Source organism: Lactuca sativa, chromosome 4 (genome assembly GCF_002870075.4).
Source record: "Lactuca sativa cultivar Salinas chromosome 4, Lsat_Salinas_v11, whole genome shotgun sequence".
Lineage (NCBI taxonomy): Eukaryota > Viridiplantae > Streptophyta > Magnoliopsida > Asterales > Asteraceae > Lactuca > Lactuca sativa.
In genome coordinates, this window is record NC_056626.2 from 125,559,342 (window position 1) to 125,580,611 (window position 21,270).

General features: G+C 34.7%; 2 protein-coding genes across 2 annotated transcripts; both read left to right on the plus strand.

Annotated features, from left to right (window-relative positions):
- Positions 1 to 6,912: 6,912 nt before the first annotated feature.
- LOC128133510 (heat shock cognate 70 kDa protein-like) lies at positions 6,913 to 8,950 on the plus strand. The gene is made up of 2 exons (XM_052770977.1): positions 6,913 to 7,129; positions 7,317 to 8,950. The coding sequence occupies exons 1-2, from the start codon at positions 6,913 to 6,915 to the stop codon at positions 8,948 to 8,950; spliced, it is 1,851 nt and encodes a 616-aa protein (XP_052626937.1).
- A 9,527-nt stretch (positions 8,951 to 18,477) lies between these two features.
- Positions 18,478 to 20,634, plus strand: LOC111887647 (heat shock cognate 70 kDa protein). Its single transcript, XM_023883816.2, has 2 exons — positions 18,478 to 18,694; positions 18,885 to 20,634. Exons 1-2 carry the CDS (start codon positions 18,478 to 18,480, stop codon positions 20,510 to 20,512), a joined length of 1,845 nt encoding a protein of 614 aa, XP_023739584.1. The 3' UTR covers positions 20,513 to 20,634.
- The last annotated feature ends 636 nt before the right edge of the window (positions 20,635 to 21,270 follow it).

Consider the following 21,270-nt stretch of genomic DNA (forward strand, 5'->3'; position numbering starts at 1 on the left):
ATAGTTGCGATCAAGATGAATTAACATGAATATAGATTCAATTGTTCAACTTCTTTCATGTCTCTCTGGCGTATATTATCCCTAAATTTAATCACTAGTTTATTTCATTATGATTTTGTTCAAAGATATACATGCTTGAAATCGAAAGAACCATGCCTTCAAAAAATTTCTCAACGAGCTGCAAGTGGACTAAATTAGAATATAGGATATGTGAATTGAACTCCATGGGTTTTAGGGTGGAATTGGATTCCAATTCCGACCATTTTCCATGGTCTCCGACTCACACTGTTCGACATATGATTTTCCTCCAAAAGTTAGTGAAAAGCTTAATTTTAAATGGAGTTTTGACTAGAGAGTTTTATGATTCTATTTCTATATCTAAAAGAGACTTCCAGCTGTTGCATCTAAAGAAGTTTACCACTGATACCATTGTTGACTTTAACATCAAACTGAGTTTTATTGTTTTAGTTTTTTTTTACCTGAAGAAGATCAAACCTGCTGATGAAAGTATCCATTTCTTCAATAGCTTTTTCTTTAGAAAGCTGGCAGATTTTGATGAAAATCAACTACAAATGTTTGAGGCTAAGGAATCTTTTGAACGAGTTCGGAAATGGACAAAGAAGGTGAACATTTTTCAAAAGGATTATATTTTTATTCACACTTCAGGTGAGTGTTTATTATTCAAAAGGATTACATGATCATGCTTTCTTATTTGTCCTATATTTGGTATGTGGTAGGTTGCATTGGAGTTTGATTATTGTATTGCAATTTAGAACTGCGATCGTGAGGAATTACATGAATTAAATTTGTTTGAATTTGAGAGCCAATGAATTAAACGTGTGATTTGTAAAGGAAGGGCAATATTGTCCATTTGATTGTTGTTTTTAGTTTTAGTGATTTTAAAATGGCAAAAAAGGATTATAAATCAATAAAAATTAACAAAAAAATATATTTGGGTATATATGATATTATAAAACATTAAGAAGGGCAAATACGATCTTTAGAATTTAGGATGGGTAAATATGATATTTAGTTGTTTAGCAATGGCATATACGAAATTCTGCCTTAAATAAACACATTACATACTTAATAGAGTTTTTTTTATTGATCTAACTAATTAGATAAAGCACAAAAAAAATTATTAAGGAAAATTCACTTAGTACACTACCATCAAAAAGATAATGAAAGAAACAGTTAGACAAACAATGTGATTGAAGTATAGGAGAAATCAAGTAATCAATTAAAATTAATAATCAAGAAAGCAAATGAAAGATATCAATGTACGTCTAGAAGCTACCGTCCAAATACAATTTTAAAAACAAATGAAAGACAAAAAGAGGATAGGCCCAAATACCCAATAAATTAGATGAACATTCAGAAAATATTGCCTCTCTGAAACATAAATGCAGAAATAGAAACAAACAGAGATGACGAGTGGCGACTGAAGTCCGGCGAAGCAACAAGTGAACAAATGGTAGGCTAGAGTCGCGTAAGCAAGCATCAGATAACCGATTGTGCTTATCTTTTCTTCTACTATTTGTTTAATTACAGATTACAATATTTTAAGATCTAAACTCTTGTTAGCTGTTTCCAAAATTCTTGGGGTGCCGATAGTAGTATATATCCACAAACAATAAGCTGATCTACAATATTTTGAATATACTAAGCCGAAAAAACAGGGGGCCATGGCTGTAACGTAATGATTTTTGCTCATTTTTTTTTTTTCATTTATTCTAAAATCTTTTAACGGAAAATGCAACGGAAGACTGAAAACATTGTTTATTTCAAAAACATTTCAAATCACAACGTTACGTTCAATTCAAAACCAAAATATCAAAAATATTTAATTGTAGCGGAAGCATAAGTATCAAAAATTTAATAACGTTTTCAAGGGGCATCTTTATTCTAAGGATAAACTACCCAAAAATGACTCCATCTCACCAAGTCAAGCGCCTAAGCTACATGTACCAATCGTAAAGGCACAAAGACAAGAAACAAGTGTCAGCAAATACTTCGTGAGCCAATAGGAGTTTGTACACAATCAAAGGGAAAACATACCATCCCTAACGGGTCAATCATTCAAATTATAATCATATAAACAAAACTCAGATATCAATCATTAATCAATCATCTTTCACATAAAACTCAATCATTCAATTTTGTATCATCTGTTCACATATCATTCATTTGTGTAACATCAATCGTATTTCATGCACAATCATATCGTAATCATATACCATCATATCAAATGAATGTATCATAATCGTATAGGCGTAAGTAGTCTCATAGTGATACCTAACCCCAAGGGAAAAACCCATCCGCTACTTGTGTGCCTGGCCAGCCAAATGCTTTAGGTAGTTCGCGACTCCCACCCGTCACACCAACCCCAAGACTCCACTCTCACTACTCTGACTATGCAATGTACAAGTACATCGCGGTGTCGTTCTGGTGTTGGTACAAGCGGTGGCATTCGTCCGCCACCTCCTAACACCTACGTGATGTTTGTACAAGCATCGTTCGAATGGCCAACATCACTCCAGTCCGCAAACACCGAAGTGTACGCGTACCATGTGTCGCACGGGCATCTAGAAAGACCGAGCAACTCGTAAATGGCTTAAGCTCTTTTCCTAGAAGGTATTTTCCAACCAACCAGGCTCGAATGTATCCAGATAGGGTTTCATGCTAAGTGCTAGGTTCTACCCTTCCCCTCTATGCATAACCCCGCATAATCAATCGTAAATTCAGTACAATCATGCAATATTCGTATTATCATAATCATGATTCACAAGCATGCAATATTCGTATTATCATAATCAAGATTCATAACATTTATACCAAGAAGATATTCAACAAGATCATAGTCAAATATCAAACATTTCATATAGCATATTATAGTTGCAATTAATCATATCAAGTACCAAGATAGGCATATCAACGAAACTTACTAAGCATGCAAATGTCACAGAAGGCAAAACAGTAACATATTTCATAATGCATATATTGGCATAATCGACAATTAATAATATTCTAATTTGACTAATCGAACCGTTTCCGGAAAGCAGTTTTCGACTATGTATAAGGTTTACGAAAAGTCTATCGACTCACCTTAATATTCAGTAATTCGATTACTCTTCCGCTTTAACTCGTCCTTTCTGTGAATTGTCAAAAGGCCTAAACATAAAATATATACGAATTTAGACTATGCCTACACTTATGATTTTGAATTTAAAACAAAACATCTTTATTTTTAATAATAATACACATATAATCTCCTTTAATCATTATCATATTTAAATTTAGATTATACATTAATTATTTAAACTCACGTTGAATGACCTATGGATCATTATAAATAATAGTGTATAAATTATATCACGATAAACCAACCAATTCATTAAGTAAATAATTATTCAAACATTAAAACTTCCTTATATATCGCTATGCTAAGGACTATGATTTTTATCTTTTTTTTTTGTTTAAGATGCAGACTATGATCCCAATATATTTAGTAGACCAACAGCCAAATGCAATTCCAATATATGTCCAGTTATTATTCCACAAAGTTTTTCTTTATTTACAATAATGTTATAAAAATATCGAGGCTATAATAATTTGTCAAAATGTCATGTTCCAAGATATCTGCATGCATGTTTGACACGTCCAAAAAGCAAGTGTTTTCGAGGGGTTTTTTTATATATATTTATTTTAAAGAAGACAACTTTAAATTAAGGCTAATCTTGATCTAGTTTATTAGAATAAGCAATAACCCCACATTCGAGTAGCAGAAGTCTGAAGATTACGTGAAGTTTAATAAAGGTACACGAAGCATTAAGTGAGCGCAACTTAAAGCACAACATGTGGGTAAACATGGTTTCGAAGTATAAGTTTACAAACAACAGTTTACATGGATGCATCCCATTCGATCGATACTTTTCTCAATCTATAAACAGAATATTATATTTCAAGTAAGACTTGGGTAGCAAGGTTTACAAACACATGAAAGCTCGGGACTCGATTACATACGGAGTATGAGGAGAAAAACTTACCAGATCAATGATTTTTTTTATAGTAGCAGAACACGAGATGCGATCTGTTTGAAAGAGTGAGCCGCCGAGAAATAGGATCACCTCGCCGGAGATTAGGCACTCGCCGGAAATCACTAAGCCTCACTTCACTCACGTTGTTTCACTCTTGATCTCTGCCCAGCACCCTCTCGTTGCAAGAACAAACAACAAATAAAAGCGTCAACAACCTTAAGTAGGGATAGAGAGTGGGAAGTAACCGTAGGGTAAGGAGGAGGCAACAGTGGGAAGAAACGGATGAAGGGGCACGAGAACGACACATTGTAGGTTACTAACGTACGAGGAGTTATTTCCTTCAACATTTACCATTCTGGTCCCTGACATTTAATGCCTTATGACTTTTTACCCCTGTTCGTTCTTTCATTTGAACTTTAGTTTCAGAAACTACCTTGCACCCTTGACTTGTTAATACTTCAATTTGTTAAATCAATTCTCATATTACTTAAATACATTTTTTTTTACATTTTAATTATTAATTAAATCACATTATTAACTAAATATTTTTAATCATTTAATTACTTCATAAACTGTGATAATCATTTAAATATTGATTAAATCGTCGATAATAATTTAAACATCAATTAAGTCTTTTAAATCTTTATTAATTTCCTTTTTTTTCGTATTATTATATATAAAATATATAATCCCACGCGAAACACACATTGGACTTAATCCTATATAATGGAAGACTAACTTCACTAATGGAAAGAATTTTTGGTCATTACAATGGCCCCTCCGGCCCTTCAGGCCCCTTAAGGATCTGTCCCTGTGCATAGTGTCCCAACAACGACATCAATGTTGTAGACCAATCATTGATGTTCAATGACATCCACCTTGAGAAATTGTATGATGTGTCATTTCAAGTGAATGAAACATCATACAACTGTGGGTACTACCTTACTGATGAGATATATATCTAAAGTTAACTACATTTGTGAAGTCGTTATCATATCCAAACGACGATAAATGATTAAACATTAAAGACCCAATAATCAGCTAGGAAGGATGTTGAATGAGTCTTCGTTGTTCTAAAGATACTTTGGCAGGTCATGAAAGTCCCAACACGGTCATACGAGCGTACAAGAAAAGTTAGTCTGATTTACACATGCATCATATTGCATAACATGAATTTTAAAAATGAACGAAAAACGATTTCCCACTACAGTAAAAATAAAAATTTACCAATATTCGAAGGAGTAGCATTACAAGAAATAAGAGTATTACAGACGACAGACATCGCCGCTAAAGGTATTAGCGGCGACATGTTGCCGCTAAAGGGTCGTCGTTGTTGGCTTGTTGCTGATGCTCCATACGTCGCCGCTAATGCTCTCCGTCGCCACTAAAATTGTCGCTGCTATTAATATGTATTTCTATTCATACAAATACACATATACATGCATAATACACATACAAAATTCACATATACATACACATACATAATATACATATACATATGAAAATACATACACATACATATACATAAAAATACATATATACATAGGATTGTACATACAAAAACACATATACATACATAAAATACATTCAAAATACACATATACATACAAATACACATCCATATCTACAAAAACACAAAATACACATCAATGCTCGAAATTTAGTAAGGAAAAGGAAAAGGAAAAGGAGAAAAATGGAGCAAAGATGGGTGAAATTGCGAAGTTCTTGGTCAAATTCCGATGAGGTCGACGATAATGGTGAGAAATAATGGAGAACACAGAAAAATGGAGCAGATCAGAGGGGTTTTATTGTCGACGACCTTAAGCGGCGACACGTACTCTTTAGCGGCGACACATGGGAGGCAAAACAACGCGATGTTTTCTACGTCGTTGGATCATCTCTTAAATCAACGGATGAGATTGAATTGACGCAGATCGCCAAAATAGGCCTTTAGCGGCGACACACCGGAGGGAAAACAACGCGGGATTTCTTATGTCACCCTAATCGTAGGATCATCTCTTAAATCGAAGGATGAGATTGAAATGACGTGGATCGCCAAAATAAGCCTTTAGCGACGACGTCTTTAGCGGCGACATGGACTTTTAGCGGCGACAAAAAACGCGTTTATTTTTTGTCGCCACTAAAGGTGTCGTTGCTGTTGCCGGTTATTCTTGTAGGTATCGATATACCAAAATACATGGCGAACAGAAGAGAAGTATACGACCACGCCATACGACCACGCTGGACATCACAACCTTCAAGTTGGTTTGGTGGAACACATTTTCAATATTTATCTAAATCCCGTCGATGACAATTTGTTTGAACATATTTTCAATACTCATTAAATATCGTCAACGACAATACATACCACGACCTGTTCGACAATACATATATAGATTCAGACATATTTGAAGATTCATGCAAAAGTTTAAACTATGATATGACTGACGAGACGTGACATACTTTTTAATATCTTTAGTTTCATTTGAATTTTAATTATGTAGTTTATATTTCGAGTATGTATTTTTTTTTAATTACTGAATTAGTGTTCTTTTAATAGTTTTATACTATTATTAAATTATAGATTATAGATTGTTTAGTTGATACGAAGATGACAATTTAAATCAGGTTTAGTAAACAATAAAAAATTACAAAATAAATAAAAACGCTCAAGGACTCGAAAAATGTTACAGTTGATAGATTGAATATTTGGTCTAAAAATAAGGGAGATAGGGGTCGAGATAGTAGGAGATAAAGATCGACTATGCATCAGATTGTGTATATCTCTTATTAAACTTTTTGAAATTTAAAACAAAATGTATAAGGTAAGTTATGATGAAAAGCGACAATTAATTTATATTGAAATTTGGCTGTAATGGGCAAAACAGTAGACGACGCACCGGCCATCGGCATTGACCTTGGAACAACATATTCATGTGTCGCCGTTTGGAAGAATGATCGCATCGAAATCATTCCTAATGCTCAGGGATATAGAACGACACCGTCTTGTGTTGCTTTCGTTGATGCAGCACGTCTCATTGGCGATGGCGCCAAGAACCAAGCCACCATCAACCCTGCTAACACCATATTTGGTACGTAATAAGCTTTTTTATCTTTTCATACATTTTATTGAATGTTGGTTTTTTATTATTGATTAAGCGTAAGGAAATTCCATATTTTAAGAATCATTCCTCACTCAACAGCGGAATCGGATACATTTAAGTCCACTGAAGTCTTAGATTATTGTTATAAACTAATATTTTTTGAGGTAATGTTCAGATGCTAAGAGGTTGATTGGAAGAAGGTTCAGTGATTCCAAAGTGCAGGAGGACAAGAAATTGTGGCCTTTTAAGGTGATAGAAGGTCCTTCCGACACACCAAAGATAGTCGTCTCCTACAAAGGTAAAGCCAAGGAATTTTTGGCGGAAGAAATTTCATCAATGGTTCTTGGAAGGATGAAAGAAATTGCAGAATCATACGTTGGAAAACCCGTGAAAGATGCTGTGATAACAGTCCCTGCTTACTTTAACGATTCACAGCGTCAAGCAACAAAAGATGCCGGCACTATTGCTGGACTCAACGTCATTAGCATGATCAATGAACCTACAGCAGCAGCAATTGCTTATGGTCTAGATGAGCCCTTCAAAATGAAAGATAAAGAGAAAAAGAAGAAGAATGTGGTGGTGTTTGATCTGGGTGGTGGCACTTTTGATGTCTCTATACTGACTATGGTAGAAGGGGACGTGGGTACCTTTGAGGTGAAAGCCGTTGCTGGTGATACTCATTTGGGTGGCGAGGATTTTGATAACCGCATGGTGGATCACTGTGTTAAGGAATTCAAAAGAAAATGGAAGAAAGACTTGACACCCAACAAAAAAGCATTGGGGAGACTGAGATGTGCTTGTGAGAAAGCAAAAAGGATTCTCTCAAGCGATACTCTCACTTCAATCGAGCTAGATTGCTTGCATGAGGGGATTGATTTCTCTATGAAATTCAGTCGAGCTAAATTTGAAGACATCAACATGGAGTATTTTGATCGATGCATCAAGACTCTGGAGGCATGTTTAAGCGATGCAAAGATGAAGAAACCGGAGGTAAACGAGGTGATTCTTGTTGGTGGGTCAACTAGAATACCAAAGGTCCAATGTATGTTGCAAAAACTTTTCTATCAGAAGGAGCTATACAAGAGCCTAAACCCCGATGAGGCTGTAGCATATGGTGCAGCAGTTATGGCTGCAAAGTTAAGTGGTAACAGTGATAAAAGGTGTCGAGATTTGGTGTTATTAGATGTCACTCCTTTGTCCCTTGGTATAGAGGTAAGAGGCAAAAAATTTAACGTGGTGATCCCAAGGAACACTCCAATACCTACAAAGATATCCAAAATTTATTGTACAACCAAAGACAACCAATCTTGGTGGGAAATCGTGGTGTATCAAGGTGAAAGATCCAGATCTACGGATAACCACTTGTTGGGGATGTTCAGAATTTCTGGAATACCCCCGGCTCCAAAAGGAGTTGTAAACACAATTGCGTGTTTTGAAATAGATGCCAGCGGTATCCTCACAGTCACAGCGGGGATATTATCAACCGGTAAGATGAATAAACTCATGATTACCAACGAAAACAGAAGACTCTCAAAGGAAAAGATCGAGAAGATGGTAAAAGATGCTGAAGACTACAAACACGAGGACCAAGAATACAAAAAGAAAGTAGATGCATTCAATGCTCTAGAGGATTTCATATACGACATGAAAAATAAGATTAAGAATATGGATTACAGTGAGAGGTTGAAGATGATGGAGCACAAGATTGCTGACGCGACCAAGTGGATCGAGCACCACGAAGATGCATCCATTGATGAGGTTCAGGCAATGAAGGAATATCTAGAGTCCATATGCATGCAAGAATTTTAGTTCTCAAATCATCCTTGTTAATTAAGGTATCTTCTAAGGTTGTCGTTTCTTTTCATTAGTTTATGCTAAACAGTGCAACTCATGAATTTTGGAATATGCTATTTCGATCTTCTACTCATGCAACCATGGCATGTGATATTGGTACATTATGGATTTATAGAAATTTGCATACTATGGTTATAACGTTGGTTGTTGTTTGATTATTATGGATTTATAGAAATTTGCATACTATGTTTATAACGTTGGTTGTTGTATGATAATGTTTATTCATGTATCAAGATGGAACGTCCAATATGGTTTATGCCACACTTGGTAAAATTATGTTATCCGCTTTTTGTTTCAGTATTAGTACATATATGCTGAATTTACCCCAAGCATAAAGCACCCCAAAGAAAAATTGGAACTTGCAAAATCGGAGCTTGTTTGCTTGCTTTGAAAAACCGTAAAAGATATACATTATGTATTGAAGTAATTAAATTTTTGTAATTTGTTATGCATGCCAAGCATCTATACTCAACAAGACCACAAGAATCTTAATCATATGAAATGGGGCTTCACCAGCCATTTTTCACCGGCAAGAATAATAAGAGAAAGTAATCTGTCATTCCTTAGGCATCTTTTTCTTTAAATCGAGTTATAGATTGTTCAAGCAACGTTGTAGATATTTGGCATACAAAAATACTACTTTCTAGATTGTAATGGTTGCGAAGTTAGGCCCAAGAGTGTACTTCCACTGCACAATACACAATATGGTGGGTTGAGCTCGCAGGAGCGGGACGTGGGGAACACCACAACGTGTGGTGTGTGGGATTACACCGCTTGCATTCTTCTTCATTTTTTACTATTGGACGCATTTAGGATTTTAATTTGTTTTCTTTCTCTTTCCACTGTAAATACACAATACTACTTTCATTTTATACCACAACACAAAACACCAAAAATCTATATATTCTTTATATCAAATTCAAAACACCATAATCATGTTCCACTTTGTGAGAATCGATGTTATGCAAATGATGCTCGCTTATCTACAAGAAGACAAAGTTAAAACTTCCCATTCAAAAACTAGAAAATGTCCTTTATAGAGAAATGGTGTGGATGGGCACAACCATCTTGCACAATACTACTTTGTCGATGATATTGTCTATGCTGAAACGTTTAAACGTTGGTTTCAGATGAGGAAAGAATTATTCTACGCATATTTAGTGACATGAATCGATTTCCATATTTTCAACCAAAGTGGGATGCAAGAGGCAGGCAAGGTTTCTCTCCAACTAAAAGATACATCGACAATTAGTCAACTAGCATCCAACATGGGATGAGTATTTGAGGATGTCAAAGAAAACAACACAAGAATGTTTATACAAGTTTGCTAAAATCCCATACCGCAACTAATATTTGTACGAACCTACAATTGACATTCTCCACCAATTTTATAAGGCACGTGAAAAGAAGCATGGTTTTCTTGGAATGTTTGGAAGTATTGATTGTATGCATTAGGGGTGCGCAATGTGCCCTAATGCGTGGCGCAATCAAATCATGCTAGGTGAACAGAAACATCCGACTTTTAATTTTGAAAGCAACAACGTCAAATGATCTTTACATATGGCATGCATTTTTTATTGCACAGTCAGGGGCGGAACACGGACGGAAGAAGTAGGGAGCCGAAACAGCGACAAATTCAAGAAAAATCCAAATCGGGTAAATTCTAATAAATGTCGATATAAAAAAATTCAAATCCTAATCAAATTCAATCAACAATCAACAGTTATGCTGATAAAATTTAAAATCAAACACACCCGATTACAGTTAAATAAAGGCAGAATTTCATATATGCCCTTGCTAAAAAACTAAATATCATATTTACCCAGCCTAAACTCTAAATATCGTATTTGTCCTTCTTAATGTATTTTAATATCATATATACCCAAATCTATTTTTTTTGTTAAATTTTATTGATTTATAATTGTTTTTTATAATCTAAAATCACTATAATTAAGAAAAACATTGTAAATTGACAATAATGCCCTTAGTCTAAATTCCAATACAACACGTTTTTTGCAGCCTTTTCTTCCTTCCGATTGCATATACTTATTCGCCTATGTTCAACGCCGATCAACGTCATATGCTACATTGATCGATTACCAGTTTTTATTCGAAGCCGCATATTATATCCGAGATTCAGGTATTCATCAGAAAGCAGAATATTCAATCATCTAGAATGCGAATTCCGTTTTTAGGGTTCCTAGTTTCAATTTTTCAAATTCTTTTATAGTTGCGATCAAGATGAATTAACATGAATATAGATTCAATTGTTCAACTTCTTTCATGTCTCTCTGGCGTATATTATCCCTAAATTTAATCACTAGTTTATTTCATTATGATTTTGTTCAAAGATATACATGCTTGAAATCGAAAGAACCATGCCTTCAAAAAATTTCTCAACGAGCTGCAAGTGGACTAAATTAGAATATAGGATATGTGAATTGAACTCCATGGGTTTTAGGGTGGAATTGGATTCCAATTCCGACCATTTTCCATGGTCTCCGACTCACACTGTTCGACATATGATTTTCCTCCAAAAGTTAGTGAAAAGCTTAATTTTAAATGGAGTTTTGACTAGAGAGTTTTATGATTCTATTTCTATATCTAAAAGAGACTTCCAGCTGTTGCATCTAAAGAAGTTTACCACTGATACCATTGTTGACTTTAACATCAAACTGAGTTTTATTGTTTTAGTTTTTTTTTACCTGAAGAAGATCAAACCTGCTGATGAAAGTATCCATTTCTTCAATAGCTTTTTCTTTAGAAAGCTGGCAGATTTTGATGAAAATCAACTACAAATGTTTGAGGCTAAGGAATCTTTTGAACGAGTTCGGAAATGGACAAAGAAGGTGAACATTTTTCAAAAGGATTATATTTTTATTCACACTTCAGGTGAGTGTTTATTATTCAAAAGGATTACATGATCATGCTTTCTTATTTGTCCTATATTTGGTATGTGGTAGGTTGCATTGGAGTTTGATTATTGTATTGCAATTTAGAACTGCGATCGTGAGGAATTACATGAATTAAATTTGTTTGAATTTGAGAGCCAATGAATTAAACGTGTGATTTGTAAAGGAAGGGCAATATTGTCCATTTGATTGTTGTTTTTAGTTTTAGTGATTTTAAAATGGCAAAAAAGGATTATAAATCAATAAAAATTAACAAAAAAATATATTTGGGTATATATGATATTATAAAACATTAAGAAGGGCAAATACGATCTTTAGAATTTAGGATGGGTAAATATGATATTTAGTTGTTTAGCAATGGCATATACGAAATTCTGCCTTAAATAAACACATTACATACTTAATAGAGTTTTTTTTATTGATCTAACTAATTAGATAAAGCACAAAAAAAATTATTAAGGAAAATTCACTTAGTACACTACCATCAAAAAGATAATGAAAGAAACAGTTAGACAAACAATGTGATTGAAGTATAGGAGAAATCAAGTAATCAATTAAAATTAATAATCAAGAAAGCAAATGAAAGATATCAATGTACGTCTAGAAGCTACCGTCCAAATACAATTTTAAAAACAAATGAAAGACAAAAAGAGGATAGGCCCAAATACCCAATAAATTAGATGAACATTCAGAAAATATTGCCTCTCTGAAACATAAATGCAGAAATAGAAACAAACAGAGATGACGAGTGGCGACTGAAGTCCGGCGAAGCAACAAGTGAACAAATGGTAGGCTAGAGTCGCGTAAGCAAGCATCAGATAACCGATTGTGCTTATCTTTTCTTCTACTATTTGTTTAATTACAGATTACAATATTTTAAGATCTAAACTCTTGTTAGCTGTTTCCAAAATTCTTGGGGTGCCGATAGTAGTATATATCCACAAACAATAAGCTGATCTACAATATTTTGAATATACTAAGCCGAAAAAACAGGGGGCCATGGCTGTAACGTAATGATTTTTGCTCATTTTTTTTTTTTCATTTATTCTAAAATCTTTTAACGGAAAATGCAACGGAAGACTGAAAACATTGTTTATTTCAAAAACATTTCAAATCACAACGTTACGTTCAATTCAAAACCAAAATATCAAAAATATTTAATTGTAGCGGAAGCATAAGTATCAAAAATTTAATAACGTTTTCAAGGGGCATCTTTATTCTAAGGATAAACTACCCAAAAATGACTCCATCTCACCAAGTCAAGCGCCTAAGCTACATGTACCAATCGTAAAGGCACAAAGACAAGAAACAAGTGTCAGCAAATACTTCGTGAGCCAATAGGAGTTTGTACACAATCAAAGGGAAAACATACCATCCCTAACGGGTCAATCATTCAAATTATAATCATATAAACAAAACTCAGATATCAATCATTAATCAATCATCTTTCACATAAAACTCAATCATTCAATTTTGTATCATCTGTTCACATATCATTCATTTGTGTAACATCAATCGTATTTCATGCACAATCATATCGTAATCATATACCATCATATCAAATGAATGTATCATAATCGTATAGGCGTAAGTAGTCTCATAGTGATACCTAACCCCAAGGGAAAAACCCATCCGCTACTTGTGTGCCTGGCCAGCCAAATGCTTTAGGTAGTTCGCGACTCCCACCCGTCACACCAACCCCAAGACTCCACTCTCACTACTTTGACTATGCAATGTACAAGTACATCGCGGTGTCGTTCTGGTGTTGGTACAAGCGGTGGCATTCGTCCGCCACCTCCTAACACCTACGTGATGTTTGTACAAGCATCGTTCGAATGGCCAACATCACTCCAGTCCGCAAACACCGAAGTGTACGCGTACCATGTGTCGCACGGGCATCTAGAAAGACCGAGCAACTCGTAAATGGCTTAAGCTCTTTTCCTAGAAGGTATTTTCCAACCAACCAGGCTCGAATGTATCCAGATAGGGTTTCATGCTAAGTGCTAGGTTCTACCCTTCCCCTCTATGCATAACCCCGCATAATCAATCGTAAATTCAGTACAATCATGCAATATTCGTATTATCATAATCATGATTCACAAGCATGCAATATTCGTATTATCATAATCAAGATTCATAACATTTATACCAAGAAGATATTCAACAAGATCATAGTCAAATATCAAACATTTCATATAGCATATTATAGTTGCAATTAATCATATCAAGTACCAAGATAGGCATATCAACGAAACTTACTAAGCATGCAAATGTCACAGAAGGCAAAACAGTAACATATTTCATAATGCATATATTGGCATAATCGACAATTAATAATATTCTAATTTGACTAATCGAACCGTTTCCGGAAAGCAGTTTTCGACTATGTATAAGGTTTACGAAAAGTCTATCGACTCACCTTAATATTCAGTAATTCGATTACTCTTCCGCTTTAACTCGTCCTTTCTGTGAATTGTCAAAAGGCCTAAACATAAAATATATACGAATTTAGACTATGCCTACACTTATGATTTTGAATTTAAAACAAAACATCTTTATTTTTAATAATAATACACATATAATCTCCTTTAATCATTATCATATTTAAATTTAGATTATACATTAATTATTTAAACTCACGTTGAATGACCTATGGATCATTATAAATAATAGTGTATAAATTATATCACGATAAACCAACCAATTCATTAAGTAAATAATTATTCAAACATTAAAACTTCCTTATATATCGCTATGCTAAGGACTATGATTTTTATCTTTTTTTTTTTGTTTAAGATGCAGACTATGATCCCAATATATTTAGTAGACCAACAGCCAAATGCAATTCCAATATATGTCCAGTTATTATTCCACAAAGTTTTTCTTTATTTACAATAATGTTATAAAAATATCGAGGCTATAATAATTTGTCAAAATGTCATGTTCCAAGATATCTGCATGCATGTTTGACACGTCCAAAAAGCAAGTGTTTTCGAGGGGTTTTTTTATATATATTTATTTTAAAGAAGACAACTTTAAATTAAGGCTAATCTTGATCTAGTTTATTAGAATAAGCAATAACCCCACATTCGAGTAGCAGAAGTCTGAAGATTACGTGAAGTTTAATAAAGGTACACGAAGCATTAAGTGAGCGCAACTTAAAGCACAACATGTGGGTAAACATGGTTTCGAAGTATAAGTTTACAAACAACAGTTTACATGGATGCATCCCATTCGATCGATACTTTTCTCAATCTATAAACAGAATATTATATTTCAAGTAAGACTTGGGTAGCAAGGTTTACAAACACATGAAAGCTCGGGACTCGATTACATACGGAGTATGAGGAGAAAAACTTACCAGATCAATGATTTTTTTTATAGTAGCAGAACACGAGATGCGATCTGTTTGAAAGAGTGAGCCGCCGAGAAATAGGATCACCTCGCCGGAGATTAGGCACTCGCCGGAAATCACTAAGCCTCACTTCACTCACGTTGTTTCACTCTTGATCTCTGCCCAGCACCCTCTCGTTGCAAGAACAAACAACAAATAAAAGCGTCAACAACCTTAAGTAGGGATAGAGAGTGGGAAGTAACCGTAGGGTAAGGAGGAGGCAACAGTGGGAAGAAACGGATGAAGGGGCACGAGAACGACACATTGTAGGTTACTAACGTACGAGGAGTTATTTCCTTCAACATTTACCATTCTGGTCCCTGACATTTAATGCCTTATGACTTTTTACCCCTGTTCGTTCTTTCATTTGAACTTTAGTTTCAGAAACTACCTTGCACCCTTGACTTGTTAATACTTCAATTTGTTAAATCAATTCTCATATTACTTAAATACATTTTTTTTTACATTTTAATTATTAATTAAATCACATTATTAACTAAATATTTTTAATCATTTAATTACTTCATAAACTGTGATAATCATTTAAATATTGATTAAATCGTCGATAATAATTTAAACATCAATTAAGTCTTTTAAATCTTTATTAATTTCCTTTTTTTTCGTATTATTATATATAAAATATATAATCCCACGCGAAACACACATTGGACTTAATCCTATATAATGGAAGACTAACTTCACTAATGGAAAGAATTTTTGGTCATTACAATGGCCCCTCCGGCCCTTCAGGCCCCTTAAGGATCTGTCCCTGTGCATAGTGTCCCAACAACGACATCAATGTTGTAGACCAATCATTGATGTTCAATGACATCCACCTTGAGAAATTGTATGATGTGTCATTTCAAGTGAATGAAACATCATACAACTGTGGGTACTACCTTACTGATGAGATATATATCTAAAGTTAACTACATTTGTGAAGTCGTTATCATATCCAAACGACGATAAATGATTAAACATTAAAGACCCAATAATCAGCTAGGAAGGATGTTGAATGAGTCTTCGTTGTTCTAAAGATACTTTGGCAGGTCATGAAAGTCCCAACACGGTCATACGAGCGTACAAGAAAAGTTAGTCTGATTTACACATGCATCATATTGCATAACATGAATTTTAAAAATGAACGAAAAACGATTTCCCACTACAGTAAAAATAAAAATTTACCAATATTCGAAGGAGTAGCATTACAAGAAATAAGAGTATTACAGACGACAGACATCGCCGCTAAAGGTATTAGCGGCGACATGTTGCCGCTAAAGGGTCGTCGTTGTTGGCTTGTTGCTGATGCTCCATACGTCGCCGCTAATGCTCTCCGTCGCCACTAAAATTGTCGCTGCTATTAATATGTATTTCTATTCATACAAATACACATATACATGCATAATACACATACAAAATTCACATATACATACACATACATAATATACATATACATATGAAAATACATACACATACATATACATAAAAATACATATATACATAGGATTGTACATACAAAAACACATATACATACATAAAATACATTCAAAATACACATATACATACAAATACACATCCATATCTACAAAAACACAAAATACACATCAATGCTCGAAATTTAGTAAGGAAAAGGAAAAGGAAAAGGAGAAAAATGGAGCAAAGATGGGTGAAATTGCGAAGTTCTTGGTCAAATTCCGATGAGGTCGACGATAATGGTGAGAAATAATGGAGAACACAGAAAAATGGAGCAGATCAGAGGGGTTTTATTGTCGACGACCTTAAGCGGCGACACGTACTCTTTAGCGGCGACACATGGGAGGCAAAACAACGCGATGTTTTCTACGTCGTTGGATCATCTCTTAAATCAACGGATGAGATTGAATTGACGCAGATCGCCAAAATAGGCCTTTAGCGGCGACACACCGGAGGGAAAACAACGCGGGATTTCTTATGTCACCCTAATCGTAGGATCATCTCTTAAATCGAAGGATGAGATTGAAATGACGTGGATCGCCAAAATAAGCCTTTAGCGACGACGTCTTTAGCGGCGACATGGACTTTTAGCGGCGACAAAAAACGCGTTTATTTTTTGTCGCCACTAAAGGTGTCGTTGCTGTTGCCGGTTATTCTTGTAGGTATCGATATACCAAAATACATGGCGAACAGAAGAGAAGTATACGACCACGCCATACGACCACGCTGGACATCACAACCTTCAAGTTGGTTTGGTGGAACACATTTTCAATATTTATCTAAATCCCGTCGATGACAATTTGTTTGAACATATTTTCAATACTCATTAAATATCGTCAACGACAATACATACCACGACCTGTTCGACAATACATATATAGATTCAGACATATTTGAAGATTCATGCAAAAGTTTAAACTATGATATGACTGACGAGACGTGACATACTTTTTAATATCTTTAGTTTCATTTGAATTTTAATTATGTAGTTTATATTTCGAGTATGTATTTTTTTTTAATTACTGAATTAGTGTTCTTTTAATAGTTTTATACTATTATTAAATTATTGATTTTTTTAGTTTGTACGAAGATGACAATTTAAATCAGGTTTAGTAAATAATAAAAAAAATCATTTTTAATAAATGAAGGTTTTTTTTGCCATATGTCATCATTTTAACAGATGTCATTTTGTGAGAATTTTAAAAATTTTATTTTTCACTTGTCATTTTTTAAGGATTTCAATTTTTTTAAAATAAAATTCGATAAAATTGTAATGGGTTTTATAAGAAAAATAAAATCATCCTATTAATTTAGTAATAAATTCTCATAAATATTTCAAACGATTTAGTTTCTTTTGCAACTTTTCAGCAAATTACATTATGTTATGTAAATACATTATAAAATATTTTATATTTATATATTGATATTAAAATTTAATTTTTAATAAACTCATTTATACAAGAGTCTTACGTAGAGTTACAAAATAAATAAAACCGCTCAAGGACTCAAAAAATGTTACACTTGATAGATTGAATATTTAATCTAAAAATAAGGGAGATAGGGGTCGAGATAGTAGGAGATAAAGATCGACTATGCATCAGATTGTGTATATCTCTTATTAAACTTTTTGAAATTTAAAACAAAATGTATAAGGTAAGTTATGATGAAAAGCGACAATTAATTTATATTGAAATTTGGCTGTAATGGGCAAAACAGGAGACGACGCACCGGCCATCGGCATTGACCTCGGAACAACGTACTCATGTGTCGCCGTTTGGAAGAATGATCGCATCGAAATCATTCCAAATGCTCAGGGATATAGAACGACACCGTCTTGTGTTGCTTTCGTTGATGCAGCACGTCTCATTGGCGATGGCGCCAAGAACCAAGCCACCATCAACCCTGCTAACACCATATTTGGTACGTAATAACCTTTTTTTTTTTTCTTTTCATACATTGTATTGAATGTTGTTATTTTATTATGATTAAGCGTAAGGAAATTCCATATTTTAAGAATCATTCTTCACTCAACAGCGGAATCTGATACATTTAAGTCCACTGAAGTCTTAGCTCATTGTTATAAACTAATATTTTTTGAAGTAATGTTCAGATGCTAAGAGGTTGATCGGAAGAAGGTTCAGTGATTCCAAAGTGCAGGAGGACAAGAAATTGTGGCCTTTTAAGGTGATAGAAGGTCCTTCCGACACACCAAAGATAGTCGTCTCCTACAAAGGTAAAGCCAAGGAATTTTTGGCGGAAGAAATTTCATCAATGGTTCTTGGAAGGATGAAAGAAATTGCAGAATCATACGTTGGAAAACCCGTGAAAGATGCTGTGATAACAGTCCCCGCTTACTTTAACGATCCACAGCGTCAAGCAACAAAAGATGCCGGCACTATTGCTGGACTCAACGTCATTAGCATGATCAATGAACCTACAGCAGCTGCAATTGCTTATGGTCTAGAAGAGCCCTTCAAAATGAAAGAGAAAAAGAAGAAGAATGTGGTGGTGTTTGATCTGGGTGGTGGCACTTTTGATGTCTCTATACTGACTATGGTAGAAGGGGAATTCGGTACCTTTGAGGTGAAAGCCGTTGCTGGTGATACTCATTTGGGTGGCGAGGATTTTGATAACCGAATGGTGGATCACTGTGTTAAGGAATTCAAAAGAAAATGGAAGAAAGACTTGACACCCAACAAAAAAGCGTTGGGGAGACTGAGATGTGCTTGTGAGAAAGCAAAAAGGATTCTCTCAAGCGATACTCTCACATCTATCGAGCTAGATTGCTTGCATGAGGGGATTGATTTCTCTATGAAATTCAGTCGAGCTAAATTTGAAGACATCAACATGGAGTATTTTGATCGATGCATCAAGACTCTGGAGGCATGTTTAAGCGATGCAAAGATGAAGAAACCGGAGGTAAACGAGGTGATTCTTGTTGGTGGGTCAACTAGAATACCAAAGGTCCAATGTATGTTGCAAAAACTTTTCTATCAGAAGGAGCTATACAAGAGCCTAAACCCCGATGAGGCTGTAGCATATGGTGCAGCAGTTATGGCTGCAAAGTTAAGTGGTAACAGTGATAAAAGGTGTCGAGATTTGGTGTTATTAGATGTCACTCCTTTGTCCCTTGGTATAGAGGTAAGAGGCAAAAGTTTTAGCATCGTGATCCCACGGAATACTCCAATACCTATGAAAAAATCCAAAAATTATTTTACATCCCGTGACAACCAGACTTGTATAGATATCATGGTGTATCAAGGTGAAAGAGCCAAGTCGACAGATAACCATTTGTTGGGGAAGTTCTCAATTTCTGGAATACCCCCGGCTCCAAAACGAGTTGTAACATGCATCGTCTATTTTGAAATAGATGCCAGCGGTATCCTCACAGTCACAGCAGAGATATTATCAACCGGTAAGATGAATAAACTCATGATTACCAATGAAAACAGAAGTCTCTCGAAGGAAAAGATCGAGAAGATGGTAAAAGATGCTGAAGACTACAAACACGAGGACCAAGAATACAAAAAGAAAGTAGAAGCATTTAATGCTCTAGAGGATTGCATATACGACATGAAAAATAAGATTATGAATATGGGTTACAGCGAGCGGTTGAAGATAATGGAGCGCACTATTGCTGACACGACCAAGTGGATTGAGCACCATGAAGATGCATCCGTTGATGAGGTTCAGGCAATGAAGGAATATCTGGAGTCCATATGCATGCAAGAATTTTAATTAGTTTTCAAATAATCATGGTTGTTAATTAAACTGGTATCTTCTAAGGTTGTCGTTTCTTTTCATTAGTTTATGCTAAACAGTGCAACTCATGAATTATTATGGAATGCTATTTTGCTCATGCGAGGCATGTATTGGTACATTATGGATTTAGAGAAATTTCGTTTTATTTTCATATGTTGGTTATTGTTTGATTTATAATGTGCAATCATGTATCATGACAAGACGTCCAATATGGTTTATGCCACACAAGGTAAAGTTATGTTATCCACTTTTTTTGTTTCGGTATGATGAGTATATGCTGAATTTACCCCAAGCATGAAGCAACCCAAAAGAGAAATGGGAACTTGTGAAAATTAGGAGCTAGTGTGCTTACTTTAAAGAACCGCAATAGATGCATTATGTATTGAAGTAAATGAGTTTTTGTAATTGTAATGTCATGCTTCTGTGGACTCAACAAGACCACAAGAACCTTAATCATTTGAAATGGAGCTTCAAAAGCCATTTTTCATCGGCAAGAGAATATTAAAAGAAATTAACAGTTCCCTTGAATAACAAACACTAGATCGATGTTTGGTTAATGTTTGTAATCTGTCATCCCTTAGGCATCTTTTTCTTTGAACCAATTTATATTTCCATGATTCGAGCAATGTTGGTAGATATTTAATTGGTATACTTACTAGTTTCTAGATTGTACTGGTTGTGAAGTTATGAACGCAAGTCTTCGTAAGAATCCTAATTGCTTTTATGACATCTAT